Source organism: Leptonotus elevatus, chromosome 15, assembly GCF_054856555.1.
Source record: "Leptonotus elevatus isolate MCC_2025b chromosome 15, RoL_Lele_1.0, whole genome shotgun sequence".
Classification (NCBI taxonomy): Eukaryota; Metazoa; Chordata; class Actinopteri; order Syngnathiformes; family Syngnathidae; genus Leptonotus; species Leptonotus elevatus.
Window position 1 is genome coordinate 7,852,211 of NC_141253.1, and position 17,492 is coordinate 7,869,702.

Below are 17,492 nucleotides of genomic sequence, written 5' to 3' on the forward strand. Positions count from 1 at the left end.
GTCGGTTTTGACCTCATATAATTAACTGGCAAAAGTTAATTTACTCAACTCTTGAGTGATCACCGATACCAATGCCAAGTACCAATTCTGCTAGTACTTTTGATACATAAGATTATTTATTATTGATAAATAACACTAGCTATCCTAATATAGCATTTTTCCTTCAAATTGCATGAAATTAATTTTCAAATTTTCTATTAAGCCACAACAGGCCGGCGCGAGTACGGATACCTTGAAATAAGCCCGAGTATCGATCCGATATACCGATACCTGCTATAGATACTGTACAAACATCAACGTTAGTCGTATTGTTGAACGCTTGTCTTGCAGTCAAATGTGTTATGCTTCCTGGGATAAATATAATCTCCACAACATCATCCCAGAAAGATCCATTTAATCCCCATTGATTATCCCATATATGGCAAAGGCTCCTGCTTGTAAATATTCAGGCATACCTGTCGTGCTGACCATAGCGATTTCTCACCTCTTTTTATTTTATTTTATTCCAATCACGGCTCCTCTAAGGCTGCTTGTTGCTCGCTGGCGGAGATGTGCTTAAACTGCAGACAAAATTTACAATCATATTAATCCAGTGTGATTATGCCTCATGGTTTTATCCAAGTGCGTATATAACCACATTCATGAGAGATGGTAAATAAAAGACCCCCTAACAACATTTTCACATATTAAATGTTTTTATTTATTTATTTAGTGCAAGCTGGCGTTTGTTTTCTATTTAACATATTGTGTCATGATAAAATGATTTGTGGGAGGAACAGGAATTACTGTTGTTCGCTAGTAGAATTCTTATTGTGGAAGCTGTTTACAATGGAACCAATCTGGAGCGCCCTCTATTAGTTTGCACACACACACACACGCCGGCATCCACACACACACACACCGACTTGGCAGCAGCAGTCTTCTACGGCTAAATAAGATGTTAAGGAGGGGGCTTTTCTGGGGCTCGTATTCCAGATGGTTTGTTTCATTCTCCTCCTCCTCAATCCACACTCGTATCTTTTACATTGGCTTCTTCTATCTATCCTGTTTGCCTCCCGTTTTCTCCTCATGTCCTTGTTGCCATCTGCTTGTCGTTTTATCTCGCCATCCTTCCTATTCTCTTGTCTGTGCTCGCCACCAAATGCTTCAGTTTGCTTTCAACACAAAGCACATGGAAGGTGCGTTTAAGGACAGGCCTACTCGGTCCCATTAGGATTTTAATGCATATTTGTCGTTCAAAGTCGACCGCGTACGACACTTTTTAATTAAAGGAGCAATATTGAATGAAAAACGGTTATAAAGGCTTGATATCAAGAACATAAATCTACCTTTTCAGCAGCTATCACTGAATGTTGTTTGTATATATTTCATATCCAGGTCCATGTTGAAAAGTGTGGTGTTTGAATGGAGGACGAGCCATTTTGTTTGCCGCAGATATTGTGTATGAGGGACCAAAACTAAATAGGAGTTAAACCCTACAGCAAATGCAAGAGTAAAGTTAAGTCAAATGATTTTATTTATGTAGCTTTTACTCAAAAAAGAGTCTCAAAGGGTTTCACAGGCCCCAAGTTGATTGTTGACATCCCATGATGCAATCCCCCAATTGGGCAAAGAAAAATTCTAAATCTCATTTTGGGGAAAAAGAAGAAACCTTGAGAAGAGATCACAGATTAACGTTTAAACATGCATGAAAAGTCGTGAATCTTTGCAAAAGGATTCGAAAATCCATTTGAAGTTTATGCGCAATTTAAAAAAAAATGAAGTTATAATTCCAACGGGCCAGTATCCCAACATGCCAGTACGCCACAGTGGCCTGGATGGCGAGGGTCCTTCATAGCTGCTTGCAGCTCTAGTTAGGGCCCGAGCAGCGACCGTCACAGTGACAGATTAGCAGAGATAAAGATTTTACAAAATCATCAAATTTTCGTCTCGTTTTTGTTCATGAACTAAAATGTCCAGTGACGTACATTTTCGTCTCGTCTTTGTTAGTTGCTGAAAATGCGTACTGATTTAGACCCAGTTATTGTTTATTAATGAAGGAAATTAACACTAGCATGTGGGAGCGCTAAAAGTATGTATCGTACATAAAAAAATAAACTCTCCTATGGTCTCTGTATATCGCAGAAGTACACGGCTTGTAGATGGGTCTGGAATGTATCCCCCACAATAAACAGGGACTAATGTACTCCCAGTGCACCATATGCTTTCAAAAATGGTAACAATCTGTAATTTTCTATATTTTAACGTAAAGCGTTTCATGCGGTTACAAACAGATTGATAGGTCCAGCGTTGCGCCTCGCGTTGTAAAAGGAAGACAAAATGAGCACAAAGTGGATATTTAGAGTTTTTGGATGGAAGTCAACCCTGAAATATTTGCAAGTTACGGCCAGACCGCAAAGCAAGTTCTGGCAAGAACACTTAACTTTGTTCTTTCTTCCATTGGGACCATCCCTCCTCCATTTCGACCTCCATATTGTGTCGGAGAGTGATGGCAGATTAGCTGAGCTGCTGCTCGCATGCCATTTCGGAAAGGCTTTTATCGACTGCATCTTCAAGCGAAAAAAAATAATAAAAGCGGGCACTATAAAAGGGATGGTTGTCACAATAAGGATTATTTTTCCCATCAGCTCCATCCATGTCACCTGTCTCCGTTATATGCTGTTATTCTAACCAAAACCCGGCCCATTTTGATCCGTTATCTGCGCCGACTCATCAAGCGTGTTGACAAAGGCTGACTGATGGAAATATTTGGGCTTTAAAAATTGAAGCTGAAAACTCACGTGACAACTGATTGCCAGCTGCCAGCTGGCGTGAGATTGCAGGGAACAAAACAAGTCTCATAACAGGCAGACTACAGTGGCTACTTACTTTTTTTCCACACCTCGAAATCTGATGGGGTTTGGTGCATGCTTGGAATATGAACTGCCTTTCTGTGGATGCCTCACGGTTGAATGATTTGAAAATCAAAATCTGGCAAAAAAAAAAATGACAGTAAATGTTGTACAGAGACGATTTATTGCAGGGGATATGTTCAAAACCCACCTGTACTAGAGGAAAATCGATATAATTAATCAATATTATTTACTATTAACTCATTCACTGCCATGACGGTTATAGACGTCAAATATTCATTTGAACTATTTCTATTAGTTTAACTTTTTTTCCCCACTTTTGTTAACAAGAGTATGAAAACCTAGAATTTTTTTATTGTACATTTAGAACAGATATAAAATTTGTGATTAATCGTGAGTTAACTCGTGAAGTCATTCAATTAATTACGATTAAAAATGTCAATCGCCTGATTTTTTAATAATCTTTTCTTTCTTTTTTTTATCGCGTCAGGAGATTAAATTTTTTTAATTGTAATTAATCGCATAACTTCAATAGTTAACTCACGATTAATCATACATTTTATATCTGCTCTAAATGTTCAAAAAAAAGTTAAAACTAATAGAAATAGTTCAAATTAAATTTTTTTCGTCAATAGCCGTCAATGGCAGTGAATGAGTTCATATTGTTGACATGATATGTGTTTTTGTCTTGTTGATATGTGTTTTTGTTGGTTTTGTGCTCGTTATCCCGGTCCTTTTTGTTGACCAATCACCTCCTTCAGCCGCTCGTGTCTTGTCGACCAGGTGGTCCTCGTTACCTCGTCAGTTTCTTGTATTTACGTTTCCTGGTTGGACTGAAGATGACATCAGTGTTGCTCAGGGCTCAGGCTACGACCAATCGCAGCTCACCTGTTTTCTGAAGCTGAGCTGTGATTGGTTGTTACCTGAGACCTGAGCAACATCGATGTCATCTTCAGTCAACAGCAAGTGGCAAAATGGCCGCTCCCTAAAATGGCTAAAAATGGCAGGATTTTGCTTCACAACTCTTATTCCACAAATGTTATATTAATCAGAATGTCATTTAGACTAGTGAGGTCACACATAACATATTATTGTCAAGACATGTTTAATGCTTTGCGCTTGCATTATGATCATCACATGACCAAACCAAAATGTTATGGTAACTAGCAAAACTACAGGTTGAGGACATGATGGACCATTTTTAGCATTTATGTACGTATTTTGGGGGGGGCGACATTTTGTTTTTTTAAATCAACCTTATTACTTAAAACTAACATATTAGTTTTGATTTTCAAATCTTTTCTGACTGCACTTTTAGCAAAACTAACAGACTTTCAGGCTCTTGCTGTTCATAAGCGTCATCGCCACTCGTGCTGGTTTATATAAAATCCTTTTCATCCTAGACAAAGAACACATCTGGCAGCCTGAGAGCGCGATCCCCTTCACTTTTCTAAGGTCCCGATTCAAACCATTTGTATGTCAACTTACACGTGATCACTCTTCAGCTCAAGTTGAAGATTGGATCACTGTTCACCTGCTGCCTGTCCTCCACTCTCAAAATCTCCCCCGACCCAGCTCGTCTATGAAAACACATTGGAGCAACGACTGATTCACTCGCCTGAACAAAAATTCAGGCACGCATCGACTGTCTTGCTGATTCAGCATGAGAAGCCCGAGATAAGGGCGGACGAGTGACAAAAGTGCTGAACACACACATACTCATTCACAAAAATGGCTGATGGTTAAGCACCAATGCTCGATGGCAGACTACCAGCTTGAGTCTAAAACTGAAAATCAGGACAATGGAGGAGAAAGTTGAACGATGTTAAATATTAATGACCTTCACTTACTCTTCATTATTGTCGATTTTTCTTTATAATGAGTCGAATTTGCATGTGCACGAGGGCGACATTGTTGGTGCCCTTTTGTTAAAACCCCTAAATATTCTTTACAAAAATATGTTAAATGTGCTTCCACTAGTCTAAATACAGCCTTCTGATTAATATTGCATTTGTGGAATACGAATTAAGCGGTAAAATCCACCTGTTTTCATGCATCTGTGGAGGCGGCCATTTTGTCACGGAAAATGACCAATCACTGTTTTCCGAGTTTGGTCACGTGACATTCGCAAGCTGAGCCGTGATTGGTTGTTTCCTGGGCCCAAAGCAACTGTGATGTCATTTTCACTTGTCGGCAAATGACAAAATGGCCGCCCTCTGAGGTGGATTTTGCTGCTTAATTCTTTATTGAAAATTCTTTTTGTGGGGGGGAGGTCCCCTTAAAGGCGCAAAGTATTTTACAGGCAGTATTGAAGAGCTAAACCTAGCTAGAAAGCTAGACCTGTGATCTTGTGTATTTTAAAGCGTGTGATTAAAGCAATAATGGAGGACACGTAGTAGCAACATGATTATAGTGATGGACAGCAGAGTCAGCTGGGTGCAGAAGTTTGAAAAAAATAAAATAAAAAGTGAGGGTGTTGCCAGTGATGGGGTTTCTTTCATGGATAAAGAGCGGGGAGGGCCGTTCTATTACAGTGTCATGGCGGTCAGCCGTAATAGGCGGTAATAATAAGTTAGAGACAGCTTCGCAGTGCCGGGAGGGCACTCGGCACAACCGCGGGGGGTCCGCTGACTGATGTGACAAACACGCATGCACATAATAGTCAGCAAAACAAACATACACACTAATGAGGAGCTGGAGGGAAGCCCGCAGGGACTCTGGAGTGTTTGCATGCCAGTGATAAGGACGGCAAGTGGAGCAGGATGCCGAGGTGAAATAGAGGCTGAACGGATGAACCTCCAGTGATCAAACCTTGAAATTATTTTCCCACCTCTTCAGAGCAACGTCTGCGATTTATGTGCAATATTTTGCTGCATTTCTGTTACAGAGAAGATAAATCTCTTGTCTTGATGTCTTGAGGGGGTTAATTGAACTGCATCAAAAGGGAAGTTGGTACAGTGAGATTAAGTTTTATATATTTTTTGTTTGTACTTCAATTATTTATTATCCCTCAAGGGTAACATGCGTTCTACTAGATGTTTTATTTATTTTATTTATTTTATTTATTTTATTTATTTTATTTATTTTATTTATTTCTATTTTTTTATTTTTTATTTTTTTATTATTATTATTTTTTTAATCTCAGAGCTCCAGATCACAGACATGCATGCGAGAAGAGAGTGAAATGGGCACACACTCGCTGATTTTCAGGGGTTTTAGGTTGTGGATCGGTGCCTTGCTCAAGGACACCTCAACAGCACACAGTCAATTCTGTAGAGTATATTTGACTCTATTTAGAGCGGGACCAAATAGATTCCGTTTTAGAGTCATAGTTACACTTGGAAGAGAGTTAAAATAAAGAATTGAAAAAAAAAAAATCAAATAAAAGTCACTCAAGGGTTGAGGAACAAACTGACGACCTTCAGCAGATTATATATATATAAAATTGTCTTAATTTTTGATTGTAAGTCAGCAGTGGTTTAAATAAATCAAGTAAATTCTTGACTTTAGAAATTAAGAAACTTAAAAAATGTGATCTTGTTCTGCCGATACCGTTCAGCTCAAAAGCACGTGATCGTTGCCCAACTCTAGAATATTATTCATCCCGTAGGGGCAATTTCTCAATTGCCCCTAGGGGATGAATAAAAGCTATATTGAATTGAATTGAATTGAATAAATGGCTGGAACTTTGCTTTCAAATTATGAATCGAAAATGACTTATTTTTTTATCAACACTCACCATCAGGTCCACCTCCACAACTTAATAACATCCTCTATGAAATCGGTGTCACACAGTCATACTAAAAGCTAACCAAAATGGTGAAAACATTATTCATTATGACCTAATACAGTTCTATTCCACAGCAATTTACGACCACAATAATGAACATATTGATAAATTATTACCTCTTAATTAAAACAAAACATCTAAACTTGTGTCACATTAGTCAAGTGTACCTAAATAAATGTAAACCAATATTGCCGTTTTGTTTCATTTTACCACCAATTAGACACTATTTATTGAGACTCGACGCGTCCACGCTCACTGGTCACCTCATGCCTCAATGCCTAACACTAATTCACTAATTATACTCTTAATTAAAGTTTTAATGGCAAGAGCCTTGTCTCTATTCTTTGTTTCTCGTCAAATAAATTGGTCTTTGATGACTTATTAACTTGGCTCACCGAAATGTATTTAGCTCCCTTCACATTCGTAATACAAGATTTTTTTTGCTGCGGGGGGTTCCGGCATGTCAATGTCTGTGTACGTGTGTGTTTGTATGTGTGCTAAAGCTGCGCGAAGCTCACGGAAGGCTGCAGGATCTGTGTGATCTAACCAGTAAGAAGCTTAATGTCTGCGCGGGGGGGGGGGGGCCGACCGCGCTCCGGTCTGGGACGCATAACTGTCGCGGTAACCCACGTGCGGTCGCTGCATAAGAAAATCAATCGATCAACAATACTGTCTACAATACGGAAATTGGCCCAACAAAGTGGATGATTACGACCTAAAGAAAAGGCAGAAAGATGGGGAGAAATGAAAAGTAATCAGGTGGAAGAAGACTGACGCAGAGAGACGGGGGTGGGGGGGGGGGGGGGTGGGAGACAAAGGCACAAGGTTGTGTACAGCAGCCGCAGAAAGGATGATTAATATGGGCTATTAAGCTATAACACCAGATCATAGTCTGTTCCCTGTGGCCATATTACGCTGACATGATAAAGCGCCTGTATTAGCCATGGGAGAGTGCTAGCGATGCAGATAATAGCCACATCCCAGGAGAGTTGCAGAAGGAATTAATGCCACTGTCTGACACGTACACGCACTGGGAATTGTTCGCATCCAAACTCTCTAAATACACACACACATGCGCGCACGCGCGCACACACACACACACAGTTGGGTTGACATATCTAGTGGGGACATCTCATTGACAGAAAGCATTTTCTAGACCCTTGCCCTAACCCTAACCCCATTCCTTATTCTAACCTCAACCATAACCCAATTCAAACCTAAACTCTAAAACCACGTTTTGACCCTCAAAAAGAGGTTTGGACTCATGGGGACCACCAAAATGTCCCCACAAGGACACATGGTTCCCGCAATGATAGTAAAAACCAAGAAAATTGTTCCCATGATGTCATATAAACCCGCACGCACCCCCCCCCCCCCACACACACACACACGCACACACACAGTTGGGTTTACATGTCTAGTGGGGACATCTTCATTGACACAATGCATTTCCTATCCGCTTCCCCAAACCCCAACCATCAAAAATGATTGCCTACCCCTAACCTCAACCATAACCCAATTTAAACCTAAACTCTAAAACCCAAGTTTTGACCCTCAAAAAGAAGTTTGGACTCATGGGGACCACCAAAATGTCCCCACAAGGACACTTGGTCCCCACAATGATAGTAAAAAACCCAGAAAATGGTCCCCATGATGTTATATAAACCCGCCCACACACACACACACACACACTCAGGGATGACTAGACTGTAACTTTTCAGCAGGTTTGGTTGTTCAAGACTCACAGATGAGCTCATCTCCAAGTATGCAAATTCAAAAAAAATTTGCTGACAGGAACGCCGCCCCTCGTTTATGGTAAATGTATAAACTCCTAACTCCCTCTACTCTTTTGGACTGAGGGGAAATGAGGTGGAAGGGATGAGGATTAGTTTGCTATCCACATTGAGCCACTCACAGCTTTTTATATACTTTCCTCTTTCCATGTTAAGCCTCGCAAAGGGTTTCGCTGTGCCTCATTTTGACTAGATTTTCATGGTTCTTACTCTCTTCACCTGTGTATAATGTTAAATCATTTAACTTCCTCAAAACGCAGATGAATGGTTTCCAAACCGGCCCGTAATGGTCTGGAGCCTTTGTCGAAGCTATTTGTGATGAAGTGTAATCTGAGAAACCCTGTTAGATTTGATATGATTTAAAACTAGACTAAGTTCAATTTCTGGAGGAATTGCGTGGGAATGCCTAATGCTAATAGCTAAATGCTAAGATTTGAATGCATGTGGAATGCTTATGAAGTAAATTGAGGGATAAATTATGAAATTATGACCTCCTGGTTAGTGGACAATGCACTTTTACCAACTGTGCTTCCGCATTCTCATAATCAATAAAGTTCTTAACACACTGATTTTGAAGAAGAGAAATTGTGTCCATTAGGGGTGTTAGAAAAAATCGATTCGGCAATATATTGCGATATTACAGCGCGCAATTCTCGAATCGATTCGATATGCGGCCGAATCTATTTTTAATCATAATTTTTTTAATGGGAATATTACATACATATTACATCTTACATAGGGTTAGGATTCACACATTAAGCATAAAAGAATGTTCTATTATTCTATAGAATTAATATTAATTTTATTAACCTGCAACCTGAATTTTCAGATAAATAAATAAATGTTCATACAAATCTTACAGTGTACATGTACAAGTTTACTGCTTAGTATTTTCTAAATTTGAGTAAAAGAAAAAAATCGCAATAATCAATGTATAGATTTGTATCGGGATTAATCGGTATTGAATCGAATCGTGACCTATGAATCGCGATACGAATCGAATCGCCGGGTACGAGGCAATTCACACCCTGAGCGTCCATGGAGTCTGACTTGAGTTTTTTTCTTCTATTCCTGCACCAGTGGGAAGAAATCGGGGAAGTAGACGAAGACTACGCCCCCATCCACACCTACCAAGTGTGTCGGGTCATGGAGCAGAACCAGAACAACTGGCTTCACACCAACTGGATACTGACCGAGGGAGCCCAGCGGGTTTACATCGAGCTCAAGTTCACCCTGAGAGACTGCAACAGCCTCCCCGGAGGCGTCGGAACGTGCAAGGAGACGTTTAACATGTATTACTATGAAACGGACGGCGGGGAATTGGAGGATGGAGAAATGGGGGACGGTGAGGGGATAACGGAGGAGGAAGACAGAGCGTTGAAAGAATCCCAGTACATCAAAATCGACACGATCGCGGCTGACGAGAGCTTCACTGAGCTTGACCTCGGGGATCGGGTTATGAAGCTCAACACCGAAGTCCGCGATTTAGGCCCTTTGACTCGCAAGGGCTTCTTCTTGGCCTTCCAGGATTTGGGAGCCTGCATCGCTCTCGTGTCCGTGCGGGTTTTCTACAAACGGTGCCCGTTTCTTGTGAAGAGCCTGGCCGAGTTCTCCGACACCATCCCGGGTTCGGAGGCCTCGCAGTTGGTGGAGGTCGTGGGTCGCTGCATCAACAATTCTCTGCCGTTATACGAGCCTCCCAGGATGCATTGCAGCACTGAGGGCGAATGGCTGGTTCCCATCGGGAAGTGCGTCTGCCAGCCGGGATTTGAAGAAATCCTTGGATCCTGTCAAGGTGAGCACAAAAACTTTGCTTAACTTGTGATCGCGTTGCCTGCTTTTGTTCATCTGGTGTCTTTATTTATCCGAGAGTGTTTTTTTTTTTTTTACTGAGTGCATGTTTTTTCTTGGCTTAGTGGAGGGTTTGTTTCCCCTGAGCCTTGAAGCACTTTGCTGCTCTCTTACAGTGGCCTTTCCGCTAAGCCTGGAGCCAAACATTCCCACCTCCGACGTCCAACTGACATTCCCATGTGCACGCTGTCCTCTCTTGTTGTCTCTGATGCTCTTTTTAACAACACCGTCTGCGCGCTGTCGCAGCATATATGCGATTATCGTTGTTAATTCTGTACATCTTTAGGACAAGTTCTGACCATTTAAGCACAAAAAAAAATCACTCAATTCTCAAACGACAAGCAACACTTCAGACGAAAACCCACATGCGTTTATTTTTATTTTTATTAGTTTCTCGTCATTCGCCAGCAAAACGGGCACCCTCCTCTGAAATGAGTTTTTTGTTTTGTCACGTTGCATGTGTTGTTCGAGACATTCCTCAACGTTGTTGTTTAAAATGTTTGGATACGGCGAGTAAATTTAAGCCATAACTTGCTGAGGGACGAACGTTTGCGATGCTAGCGAATGCTGATTTCCTGTCAGGGTTCGTTCAAGTTCGTAACGTTCTCTTATTTTAAGGTATCAATTACTCGTGACGGTGGCCAATTTCAGTATCAGCCGCCCACTTGTGGCCGTTTTACGATCAAAAACTAGAAATTAGAAGGTTAGAAAATTACCATTATGTTATGCAATTTTAAAGAAAAATGCTATACAGTATTGGGAGTTATAGGTATTTCTTTAAAATTGTCTCTAATTGTTTTTGGCTGAATTTTTATGTTGTATATATTTTTTTATGTGTATCAAATACCATTTCCACCAAATGGTTTAATTTGTATCAGACTCGAACTGAGCTAACCTTCAGTTACCCTTCATTAGGTTGCCAGTCGCAGTGGGAAAACAGCTAACGAGCTAGCTAGCTAGATAGCTAATTGCTCAACAGAGAATTGTTCATCTTTTTTTTTAGATTTACAAAAAAATTAATTGAATATTTCTTTACACACTTAAAGTACAGTTTTGTCTTTTTTGTATTAATTGCAATTGAATAATTTATTTAGGCACTGTCTCATGCTGCATGGCTATTTGCATACTGTAGCTAGCTAGCGCTGAACCACTTGGCGGAAACAGTCATACCGCCAAGTGAAATATAAGGTCAAATTTGTAAACGACGCCAACCTATAAATTAACCGGGGATAGCAGTTTCATCAGAACCAGACATCTTACGAACAAAAAAAAGACAAATTCGGCGCCAAAGACTTTTGAGTCATTCTTTGCTAGCTCAGGCTACATCTCTACCCGATGATCTGCTTGATCTTGAATCCAAGTACCAAGAAAACTTTCCATACAATCACTTTAAAGTGCCTGTTCTTTTCCAAACACTTACTGGGACCTTTTGACTGTATCACAATCCTAGACTAGTATTTCACGCACATGTTCCCGCTCCGTCGTGCACTTGAGTCGTTAGTCATTTGGGGGGGTTCAGTGTTGCTCAAGGACACACAATATGAGCTGTGGAGCTCAGCTAGTCTCGTGACCTTCTGATTACAAGACAGCCAATCTAAACCCCCCCCCCCCCCGCCCTGTGCCCCGCCGGTCCACTTTGTTGTTTCATTGTCCCCAAGCTGTGTGGCGGTTTTATCAAGGACCATTTAGCACGTCTAGTTTTCCATCGCATAAACGCTCTCGGAAAGTCGCAATAAATATACATTACTTTGCCGGCTTCACTTGAGTTTGTGATTAATTGCGACAAGCTAATATGTAGCGTAACTAGCTTAAAACCACATCTGAGGAAATAGGTGTCATAGGACTCAAATGAGTTACTTGAGAAGACTTGCAAATTCGATTTCTCATAAAGCCGGTGCGGTGCGAAATATCAGTGTTTTATAACTGACAGCGAGTGCAGACCACGTTTTGTCTGAGCCTCAAGGAGAATTTCTCCTTCTGGCATGAAAACCACAAAACAAATTTGGCTGTCAACGTAAAATACAATGTGAGCATGTCTTTAAAAAAAAAATCGAGTCCTGTGTCTTTGCTGCCTTTTTAGGGCACGGACGTTTGAAGGTTACTGAACATTACGTGCTGTTCATTTGAACGCGTGTTAGTGTTTTCCGCTTCAGGGAGAAGAAGTTGTGTTAAATGCTAATTATCACTGCTTGTTCAACATTCATTTCGGCATAAAAGATGTCTCACTGCTCCCCAGTACACATGGCCGGCGTCGGCAATGGAGCAAAACAAATAAATGTGACTCGTCTAACAATTAATGAAGCTACAGTAGTTTTTACGCTTCTGCGTGCAAACGAGGCTGTCACTCTGCCAGCCTTTGAAAGGTTCGAATGAGAAAGAAAATATTTTCTCTATTTGAGTTGGATATCTGTGTCGTGTTTTTGTAAACAACCTTGCGAGGACTTCCAGAGAGTTTATTTGAAAAAAAAGCTGAAAAAAATGTTGGCGGCGGAGGCTGAATGAAGATCAAGTATATTTAAATTATACTATTTTGCGGTGTTTAAGAATCATTCTTCAGTCACGTGTGTGACGTTCAAGCTTAGGTAATAATTGAGAACGTATAAATTCTAAAAGTAGTAGTAAAGTAGTTTCACTTCATTTCTGAGATATACTGAGGCAAATGTGCTGCGTCTCTAAATTTTGCTAAGTTCGCTTAATCAAGTGGAAAAACTCAAAAATACAAGAAATTCGTTATCACCTAACATGTTATTAAACTATAATAAAAAATATATATAAAAAGTAACAGTGTTTAAGAAAATGTTGTGTGTGTCACATGACCAAATAGTAATAATAAACAATATTATACAGTCAGTTTGGCTGACGCCAATGCAAAGTAGTAAGCCGAACATTGTTCACCAGTGACCCCACAGTTACGTACGGCGAGGAATTTATATAATAGGTGGTTGCCACGGCAACGGCTATAAAGTTTTGCATTCACTTCATTTAGACCTTTCGTGCTGTTAAAAAAGAGAGGCGATGCTGTGAAAATAATACAATTGCACATTATTGCCACGTCCAGCCTATTCTATTCATGCACCTGTTTTAAGCACGCACGCCTCGCTGAGTGGGAATTGTTGCAGGTCAGAGGGCAGCACAATCTGGGAAAATGTTGCACGCTGCCTAGCCGAGCATGATTTAACGCAGTCTTTGTAAACGTGGGACACAACCGGCGGTGGGCAGCTCGTTCGCACCTCCTTTTGTCTTGCTCCCGTTTTATTACCATACCGCGTTCGCACGCCGCTATTTCACGGCCTCGTTTTTATCTCGACTTGACTTCCTCCAATCTCCCTCGTGCGCGCGTGTCTTTTCTTTTTCCATTTGCCTTTCTCAGTTTATCTCCATGTCACTGTCAATCATTTATTGTCTCCCAATTCCTCACTTCCTCCCTCTTGCCTTTTTTTAATACAACCACCTACATTAGCACTCCAACAGCATAAGCGGCAGGACCCTCTTTATGTCGCTACATTATGTCTCTGTTTGTGGAAAACAATCACTTGAATTACAGTATACCCGCTCAGTGTTAAGTGGTTTTCACAGGGAACATAGTGAAGCTTGCAACGCAGGCCGTTGTCACACATTTGGAAATGCATATTTGGAAAGATATGAATTGGCTGTATTTGGTCCCCCCCCTTCTAAATTGAGATTTTCAGTTTATGCAGCATGCTTACAGGATAGACTGGTCACTTTAATTTGGCCAAATACATTTCCAGTTGCCACTGTATATTACTTCAGGTAAAGTTAACCATTTACCGGTACATTAGGGGTGTCAAGCAATCATTTTTTTAAATCGTAAATAATCGCATGGCTTCAATTGCTAACGTACAATTAATCGCAATTTTTTTTTATCCATTTCAAAATGTACAATTAAATGTACAATAAAATATTTTAAAAAAAAGTTTTCTCACTCTTGTTAACATAAAAGTGGAAAAAATGCTAAACTAATGGAAATATGGCTGCATCTTTTAGTCATTGATAAAATAATTTCCTAATAATTTATAAAATTGAGTTACAATTAAAAAGATGTACTGTAAAAAAAAAAACGAGTGTGATATTGATTTGTGTTGAAGTCATTTTTCTGCCACTAGAGGGCATAATTGCATTTGTAAGAAGTTGGTGACAGCTCAGTGCATTCTTCTTTTCATATTAAGAGCTATTTAATCTTTAATATGAAGTTACTTGTGAAATTCTGCAAATTTTTTAAAATTGTAAAACACAACTTGACCCCAGTCTCCACAAATATATGCATTATTATTACATTTATTGCTGCTAAATTTTGTGTCTGCTGCAGTGCGACTAAAATTTCCACAGTACGGGCTTTCCAAGTAAGCGGCAGTCATTAATTAACCTCGCCAGCCAGATTTATAATTGTGATTTACGCGAGGAAGTTTTTCACATTATCAATCTGATACTTCACGAGGCAGACCCGTTTGGGAAAGGCGGGGCTTGCTGTACAATACTTTGAGCTGATTGGACAATGCACATTTTGTTTTAACCGATCAAGGCAGCAGATGGGGTGGGGGGGGGGGGCATGAACATCTTTACCAGATAAAAATGCACGAAACTCCTCATGGTGTTCAAATTCAACAGGAAAACGGTGAGAAATTCTGCGAGAACATAATTTATTGCAGCATCCATTCGTCTGTTAGTTTTTTTTTTTTTTTTCGCCGCCATCGGCGCTTATTGGTTTCGTCCTGCGGCTGTTTGATCTGATCGAAAAAAGATCGGCTGCAAACGTATCGGCGGGAGCGGTACGAGATGTACTCATCTTGCTGGCAAGGTTAGTCATTAATCGTGCGTAAAAAAAAAAAAAAAAGAGAAGCGTTAAAGGAACTTTAAATTAACGCACTCTTTTTGACCCCCCCTAATTTACATAATTCATTTTGTGGTTCACAATACACTGCAGACTTCCTGCTAGTTAGCATTCCCACTGGGCTTTGCGTTTCGGCATATTACCGCGGGTTCAGGGTGGCCTTGGAATTCACTTCACATGGTCTTTAAAACTTATATTACACGCAATGACTGTAAAACTATTATTTAACACAGGACAGTAAAGTCGTCTTCTTTTACGTTACGGCCCAGGAAAAGTAAATATATTTGCATATGAAGCACGTTTTGATACTTCCTTGTTTGTTACACTGCAGTTGTGTGAGGTGACAGAATACTGCACATTCCTTTGTGAAATGTATAAATGTTGGCGTAACTTTATCCAGGGATAATTGGTACGAGCCAGCGGCACCGTCAGCACATTGAGCCGACAGAGCAAGACAAGAACGGGTGGGGGTGGGTTGGGGGTGTTATACTGCAAACAAGGGGGTGTGTATAGATGGACGGACAGATAAAAAGCATGAGAGAAGTGATGGGAAAACAAGTGGATGGAAGAGAAATGGAAGATTTTTTCACCACCGGGTGTGAGGCCAAATAGACAAAGAGATGGATGAGTGTTGTTTCTGGGGCGACGGCCACTGAGGACGGATAACTGAGGACACAAGTGGGCAGATGGATGAAGAGAGAGATGAAGTATGGGAGGCGTGGGTAGAACTTGGAGATTGAGTTCGCGCTACCAAACTCAGGCGATGAATTTTGGATGTAATATGAGAGTAAGAACATGATTCAATTGAATTTGGGGAGCTGGTGGAGAAAGGGGAGAATCTTCAGTAGGACTTCAATAGCATGTGTTTGGGAGAAACTTATGTTGCAGAGAAACTCAGTCTCATCTCGCCTTTTTACGCTTTATACTCTTTCCATTGGGGAAATCGGGTATAGGTGCAATTTTAGTGCTTACACTCTAAAAACAGTTGGGTCAGAAATAACCAAATTATGGGTCAATGTGGACCAACCAATTTGACAATTTGACCCAACATTTTCTCTTTGTTCTTTTTTCTTTGTTTGTGAAAAAAAAAAAAAAAAAAGGGGGGGGGGGGGGGAAGACCTGGGTCAAAAATAACCCAATTATGTGTCAAAATACGGCCAACTGCTTTTGGTCAATTTAATCCAAGTTTTTTTTTTTTAACACATAATACAAATAACCCCCCAAAAATTAAAAACAACAACAAACATCAACAAGCAAACATCAGCTGCTGTTTTTTGTTTTTGTTTTTTACAGACAAAACAACACAAAATTGTGATTGTTTTGTACACAAAAATTGAAATAAAAAAATTGGGACACATTGACTCAAGTAGCGGTCAGTCCCTTTTTGACTCTTAATTGGGTTATTTTTTATTCAACTGTTTTTAGAGTGTAGTATCATAGAAGAGGTTATTTTGATTCATTAAATGATTTAAAATGTTTAAAGTGGATCACCAAGGTATTGTTAGGCTAAAAAAAAAAAATTGGATAGTTTTGTACAAAAAAAAAAAAGACCTTGGTCAAAAATAACCCAATTATGTGTCAAAATAGGGCCAACTGCCTTGGGTCAATTTAATCCAACTTTCTTGTTTCTTTTTTTAAACACATAATACGAAATCAAATGGATTGTTTCGTACAACAACAAAAAGAGGAAATAACCCAATTGTGTGTCAAAAAGGGGCTGGCTTAAAAAATAATAAAAAATACAGAATTACAAAACAAAACCAATAACCCAATTGTGTGTCAAAAAGAGGCTTACTGCTATTTTTTTTTAAGACAAAACATTAAAAACCAACACAAGAATTTGATTGTTTTGTACACAAAAATAAAAATTGGGACAAATTGACTCAAGTAGCGATCGGACCCTTTTTGAACCCATAACTGAGTTATTTTTGACCACAGTGTTTTCATAGTGTAGTCTGTCTGGGTTCCAAGCATACAAAGCCGATACTATATGGGTAATATGATAATACGTATTAATAATATGTACGGTAATACCGGCCACCAGTCCAAGGTGTGCACTTCCTCTCACCAAAAGTCAACTGGATTAGGCTTCATCTCAGCTGTGAATCTGAGGACCAGCAATGATTGATTAGTAACCACAAATGGTATACTTAAAACTTCCGTTATTGCTGAACAAAAACTACATTGTAAAATATGTTTTACAACGGACGCAAGAATGTTGCAATGGTGGCTAATTGGCTGAGAAAACAATTTGACTCTATGGTTTTAGAGATAAAACAATGACAGTTTATGCGGCACTGTATATACTAATGGTTGAATTTCATCACCAGTAGAAAGAAAAGCTCAATTTGCAGGGT

The 17,492-nt window shown here is 39.9% G+C and overlaps 1 protein-coding gene across 1 annotated transcript in view; it reads left to right on the forward strand.

The window, feature by feature from the left end:
- Positions 1-17,492, forward strand: part of epha5 (EPH receptor A5) — a 74,563-nt gene that overhangs the window by 7,770 nt on the left and 49,301 nt on the right. Inside the window, exon 3 of the mRNA XM_086097552.1 lies at positions 9,516-10,230. Within this exon, the coding sequence (XP_085953678.1) occupies positions 9,516-10,230 (715 nt within the window). The remainder of the gene's footprint in view (positions 1-9,515; positions 10,231-17,492) is intronic.